Raw genomic sequence first — 6,504 nt, 5'->3', positions numbered from 1 at the left:
AAGGCAACTGCCTCCCGCGGGGAGTCCCGCGGTGGGAGCGGTACCTACCTCGCTGCCCAGTACCTTCTTCTCAGCCTTCAAACCTTCTCGCAACAGTTCGAGCTCTGATGCAAGTTGCTTTCTCCGCTCTCTCCGCTCTCCCAGCTGACTTCCCAGCTTTTCTATCGTTTCCTGACAACTTTCCAGCATCTAGAAGGAGCAAGACGAAGAGTCAATTCCATGATATTGTTTCTGGTAGCAGCAGAGAATCGAACTGCAGAAACAAATTGTTGTCTTCTAGAAGAACAAGGCTGGGAAAAGGGTTCTCACGGGATTCCCACACCTCTCAGCCAGGGCTGGCTGGACACCCCTGAAGGCCTGGAGCCTCCCCCTGACCCCAGACACCTTGGGAAGGTCCTCTCCGCATGTAATAAGCTCTGTTTGGCTTAGACCCCTGGCAGACCCAATTGGCTGGCAGGGAGCAAACTGTCCACAAAGTCAGTCCAAAACCAGCTGGGAAACAGCCGTGTCCAGGGGCCACGTGCCTGCGTGAGCTGGTGGGCTGCCGGTACCCAGAAGAGTGAGACACAGCCCATTCAGAGGAGCTGCTCGTTGCATTTGTTTCTAAACAAAACCATTTCTTTCCCGCGGCAACCCCTCACCTCTTGCATCTCTTGCGCTCCAGGCGACTCCTGCTCTTCCCCACTCAGCTCAGGATTGTTCTTCTGCACGTCAAGTAACTCCATTTCTACACCTGAGATCTGAACATGGACAAACCACTAGTGACAACCAAACCAGCACTCACAACTAGTCCTAGATGCACAACTCCTGCTGTTACAGAACAAGCCCCGTGTTTGGAAGCAAGGAGGAGGACAGTTCATGGACGGCCACCAGCGTGGGCTACCTCCAGCTCACACCTTTCATCCTGCTGCTGGGTGGAGGAGCCGTCCAGGGCCAACCAGAAATGAAGGAACCCTGCTCCACAAGAGGAAAGGAATGACCTGGACACGTGGTGATAAGTTCAAGGTCTCCACAGCTCTACATGCTGCTCTCCCCACCCCAGGAGACCCTGATTTGGACCACCCTCCCTTCCCACGCTGTGGTAGCACCCACTCCCCCACAGCTGATCTCATCCAAGCAGATGTTGGACCTGGGCCACCAGGACTTGTCCTGGTCCCACCAGCACCCAAAGGAGGTTGGAACTCCCCCCTGCAAAGCTCTGAGGACTCTCGACTTGAGCCAACAAAACTCTGACCTCTGTGGTTCTCCTGGTAGGAAAGAGCTTGTCTGGAGAAGCGCTCGCTCTGCGTTTGCACCATCCCCGCCGAGGCCTCTGCCCTGGTGGGAACGATTCCTAGTCCTGCAGTTTCTAAGGGCTTGAAGCTGCTGGGAGCAGCCCGGCTTCTCCTCGCCGTTACAGCTCCTGCAGACCCTTTTGCAAAACCTGAGTCTTGGCACGGCGCTCAGCCCGTGCCCATCAGCCTTTCCTTCCACCTCCTTACGCTCGGAACAGAGTTTCTGCTGGGTTTCATATTTCTAAAGCAGCGGGCTGGCCTCCCCGCCACCCGAGCTGGGCTTCCCCCACCGAGGCCGCAGAGCGAGCACAGGCACTGCAAGCAGACGGCGTCCAGCTGCAGATGAAGCCCAGTACAAACAACACCCACCGCCCCACTCAGGCCAATGAGTGTGTGGTGAAGCGTAGAAGGTGCCTCATGCCCTTCTCACCCCCCTTTCTCTGCTGATCCCAGATGATTTCGCCTTCGCTGACAGGCTCCAGGCACAAGGTGACTCTCTTGGGGCTCCCAGCAGGGAATGATCTTGGGGGTACCAGTTTGTAAGACAGATGATGCCACCCCACCGAGGTGTTAAAAGCAATTTGGTGGGATAAACACCCAGGTCTCTTCCAGAAGGGCTGGAGGGCAATAAACCCCCCTCCTCTCACACAACTAGATGATAGTTTGGGGTTCAACAGGACATTAGAGCTGTGGAAGGGACCTCAAAAGCACAAGAAACCTCCTCTTCCCACCCTCCAGCCAACCTCGGGTCACGAAGTTCATCCCCAGCTGCCCCTTTCCATCATTTTCCTCGCTCTTCCTCCAAGCCACCAACTTCAGGCGTTGCAGTTGCGCGTGTCGATGTGGTGCCAGCGGCAGAACGATGCTCACGCTGTAGCCCAGTGTCCCCGATCGGCTGAGATTTCTGGAGACACGTCCAGGTGCTCCTCGCGTGGGGCAGGCTGGTGAACGCCCAGCAGCGCCACCCTCCCCAGGCTCCAGCGCTGCTGCCTCCGGGCAGCTCTGCCCTCGGTACCCGCCAGGCACCTCTTGGAGATGAGGGGCGCAGCTCCACAGTCCTCCATCCCAGCAGATGCTGGATCTAACCAAGGGTTAACCCACCTCCTCTTCCAGCCCACCATCTCGCCGTCTGCCCTACATGCCTAGTTTCTTTTTTCAGCCACAGTGGCTGCTGATTCCAGCCGAACCCCCCTGCATCTCCCCAGCTACCCGCTGCCTTCAGCCTGCATTCCCCAACATCCCTTTAACACCGCGCCGAGCGAAGGAGGGATTTCTCCCAACTGCAAACGGGTCTCGTTTGATTTGTGGAGGGTTCTGTTTGTTCTGCTGCAGTGAGGAAGCAGGAAACGTTTGAGCATGGGCTGAACAAAGCCCAACTGGAACAAAAGCATAGTCGTGGTGGCCAGACCTCTCGCTGTTCCCACCACAAAGCCTGTCCTTGGCCCCTCAGTGACACACTGAGAAACGTGATGTCTGCTGGCATCCTCCATGACAAGGCTGGAAAGGAGAAGACCTCCTCAGCCAGCCTTTGTGGGGAGAAGCCCACCTCCCCACCGAGCAAGACCAGCTCCTGGCTTCTTTGGTTCTCTCTGGCTGGAAATTCTTCAGCCGCCCAGTTGGTAAGGGATCAAGTGCCCTGACAGTGATGCTGCAAACGGTATTTTCCAGGGGCCAAGCAGTAACAAACCAGTCCGCAAGTGCAGGTGCTCCTCACAGGGGGACCTCCAGAGGGGTGGAGAGTCCATCCAGTAAATGGAGGCTAAAGACCACCCTGACGAAGGCAGCAGCAGGCTGAGAAGCTTCAGCAATAACTTAGTTTTTGCTCAAAACGTGGATGGAGATGGCTCTGCCAGGAGACCCCTCACATTGCCGTGGTTCGGGTAAACCAGCTAATCCACGTGGTGCTTCAGCGCTGTAGTTCCCCAGAGGTTCCCTGTCACGTGCAAATGAGGGGAAACAACAAAGGCTTTCGATCAACCACCTAAAGTCAGACCACCAAGCGTGGCCTTGTCCTACTAACAGGGACAGATCAGAGTGCCCTGGGCTGACCGTGCCCAAAATCGAGTGGGTCACAGGTTGGGAAGAGACTGGCGAGGTCACGTCTCGATCAAGACTGAGCGGAGCTTCTGCAGATGGATCAGCTTATCACAGCTCTTCAAAAGGAGGTGTCTGGCCACGCCTGCCCCATTTGACAGCAGATGCTGCACCACGAGACAGCAGGTGGGAGCAGAAACTCACTGTCCCCTCCAATCTGGTATTTCCAAGGTGTCCCCAGGCAGTGCGGAGCCTGGCACCCCACACCCACTCCAGTCCAAGTCTGGGTTTCTATCATGTGTGCCAGGTTCAAGGACAACTCGTGGGCTTCAGGAAAACCTCTTGCCTTTCTCCTGAGCCTCAGGAGGACTTGGGGATTCCTGGAACTTGCTCTTCAGCTGGAACCGCAGGCAGGAGGAACAACCATCCGCCGTGGAAAAGCCGTTCCTGCAGGAGATCCACACTGAAGTCCGTCAGGAGCACCGATGCCATCCAGGGCAGGGGAAATCAGAGCTCTCAGGGGCAATCAGAGCTTCTAAGCTGCAAAAGCTTCAGAAGAAACAGCTCCAGAGTGAAAAGAAGATGCAACTTCAATTGGAAATAGAACGGCTTTTCTTCAGCTCAGCCAGGAAAGGGGAGGGTGCCCAGCCCACACGCACAGAAAGGCCGCGTGGGGCGGGGCCACGGCCTGACCTTACACCGTGGGTGCAGGAGGTGCGATGGCCAGTGAACTCTGCTCGCCCAGGCACCAGGGAGAGCCAGTGCTGCTGGGAGAGCCAGTGCTGCTGGGAGAGCCAGTGCTGCTGGGAGAGCCAGTGCTGCTGGGAGAGCCAGTGCTGCTGGGAGAGCCAGTGCTGCTGGGAGAGCCAGTGCTGCTGGGAGAGCCAGTGCTGCTGGGAGAGCCAGTGCTGCTGGGAGAGCCAGTGCTGCTGGGAGAGCCAGTGCTGCTGGGAGAGCCAGTGCTGCTGGGAGAGCCAGTGCTGCTGGGAGAGCCAGTGCTGCTGGGAGCACGCGGGGCTCCGCGACTCCGAGTTTTTTTTGGGAGAGCCAGTGCTGCGGGGAGAGCCAGTGCTGCGGGGAGAGCCAGTGCTGCTGGGAGAGCCAGTGCTGCTGGGAGAGCCAGTGCTGCTGGGACACTGCGGGGATCTGCACCTCCAAGCAAGCGTCAGTTACTCCCTGCTGGAATTCTTTCCTTCTTTCCCCTCTTTTCTGACAGCAGCAGGTTTTGCTCATTGCATTTCTTACCAAACTAAGCCAAGTGGCATGCAGGTCTAGGCCCGACATCACCGTGTTTTACTGACCAATACGAGGTGAGAAAAGCAGCTAGAACGAAACAAAACCAACCCATATTTCCTCCATTCCTTACTTACGTTCCGGTGAAGTCCCTCCACCTCACTCTCAAACTGCTCCTTCTCCTGCTCGCTTTGGAACTGCGTCACTCCCAGAAGCGATTCCAGCTCTTCACTGTGCTCAACCAACCCCTCGTGCTCCTGCTCCAGTTTCTGCAGCTTCTGAAGGAGCTGTGAATTCCGGCCCTCGATGTCTTCAATCGCCTCCCGGCACCTACACGCCAAAGACCAACATCACCAAGGCTAGAACCGCTCCACAAATGCATCGACACGCACCCAAACCACTTTCCACCGGCGAGGAAAAGCCGATGTGTTTGTCACTGTGGAATATTTCTGTTCTGCTCGTTTCAAGTCTTGCATCTAGCACAAGCTGCCCCTGCTCTTGTGTAGGTGGCGACGGGCTCTACACAAGGCATGATGGAGATCAGGGGGCGCGAGGATGCAAACAGTGGAGAGGAAACGGCAAACTCAGCTGCTTGAGGTGGGAGAACAGGCTTGGGCCTTTGAAAGGAAACGGTGTGAGAGGGATGGGAACAGCCCCCCTTCCCTCCTGGAACCTGCCAGAAGAGGAGCAGCAGCATCCTGAGAAGGCCACAGGAGAACGAAGCTTTGACATCCCTTAAAAACCTCAGTTTATTTCAGCTCAAAAGCCAAGTGTTGTGGTACAGCCCTGGAGAGCAGCCAACGCCAGAGCGACCTCCCCAGCAGCCTGGCAAACACCGCCGCTGCCTGCAGAGCCACAAAAGCCCAGCCCTGCTCTGCTGGGACCTCCCGACTTCCTGATGTGGGAGCAGAGGAACAAAGTTAACTGTCCCAGCCAAAGCCACTCCAGGAGCAAAGAGTGCTCTAAAGAATCCCAGACTTAAACCCACCCTGGCAGAGAGAACACCGGCAGCCAGGGAGGTGAAGACACAACCACACAAGGGGAGGATTTCCACACTGCTCACCTTTTGTGAAGGGTTTCACCACCCTGACATCTGCCTTCCTGAGCTGAGCCAGCTTTGCCTGAAACGCCGTCTCCTTCGAGCCTCCCTTCATCCTTTGTGCCCTGTGCCTCAAGAGAAAAGCCAGAGAGCTCAGCACAACGCGACTGCAAAGCTGCCCGAGCCTCTCCTAAACAAGACAAGCAGAAACCACGTGCTTCACCATCTCCTCTGTCTGCATCAGATAATCCGCCAGCCGCAGGAGCAAACCCCAAGACCCCCTGAAGGCACTGGTGGGTCTTAGCTTACGCCGACGGACGTGCTCTGTGCTTGAGCACAGCGTAAATCCTATGTGGCACCTGCCCAGGATGGTCTCATGTAGATGCAGCGGGGAGACAGCGATGCAGCGGGGATGAGTGTTTCTGCTCACCCAGGGCACGGGGCTGAAGGGCGGTGGGGGCCTGTCTGCTCGGTTTGGTTTCTAAGACAGCAAAGAAAAAGCCACCGAAAAGCCCTGGGAAATACCTGTGGCGAGGACGCTCCGGCTTCTTCGCCCTCGGCTGGCGCCGGCACCTGCTTCTCGCTCTTCTGGGAGACAGCGATGCAGCGGGGATGAGTGTTTCTGCTCACCCAGGGCACGGGGCTGAAGGGCGGTGGGGGCCTGTCTGCTCGGTTTGGTTTCTAAGACAGCAAAGAAAAAGCCACCGAAAAGCCCTGGGAAATACCTGTGGCGAGGACGCTCCGGCTTCTTCGCCCTCGGCTGGCGCCGGCACCTGCTTCTCGCTCTTCTGATACTCGCAGATCTCCTCTTTGAGCTGCTCAACCTTCGGAAGGAAAACACCGCCTTGTATTTGTGGTGAGAATTGGGGGTCCCCTTCACGCTGCTGCAGTCGATTTATTAGTATTAACGACTCGGCTTGAGGA

At 56.9% G+C, this 6,504-nt stretch overlaps 1 protein-coding gene across 1 annotated transcript in view; it reads right to left on the bottom strand.

Moving 5' to 3' along the window:
* The window catches only part of CCDC30 (coiled-coil domain containing 30), a gene marked incomplete at its 5' end in the record, with an annotated part of 24,079 nt that overhangs the window by 14,653 nt on the left and 2,922 nt on the right, over nt 1-6,504 (bottom strand). Inside the window, 5 exon segments of the mRNA XM_010139436.1 lie at nt 64-189; nt 642-740; nt 4,679-4,871; nt 5,605-5,705; nt 6,306-6,404. Of these exon segments, the coding sequence (XP_010137738.1) occupies nt 64-189; nt 642-740; nt 4,679-4,871; nt 5,605-5,705; nt 6,306-6,404 (618 nt within the window).

The sequence above is a fragment of the Buceros rhinoceros genome, unplaced genomic scaffold, assembly GCF_000710305.1.
Source record: "Buceros rhinoceros silvestris isolate BGI_N320 unplaced genomic scaffold, ASM71030v1 scaffold20577, whole genome shotgun sequence".
In the NCBI taxonomy this organism is placed as follows: domain Eukaryota; kingdom Metazoa; phylum Chordata; class Aves; order Bucerotiformes; family Bucerotidae; genus Buceros; species Buceros rhinoceros.
The sequence above is the reverse complement of the archived record's forward strand: the minus strand, read 5'-3'. Positions and strand labels throughout refer to the sequence as shown.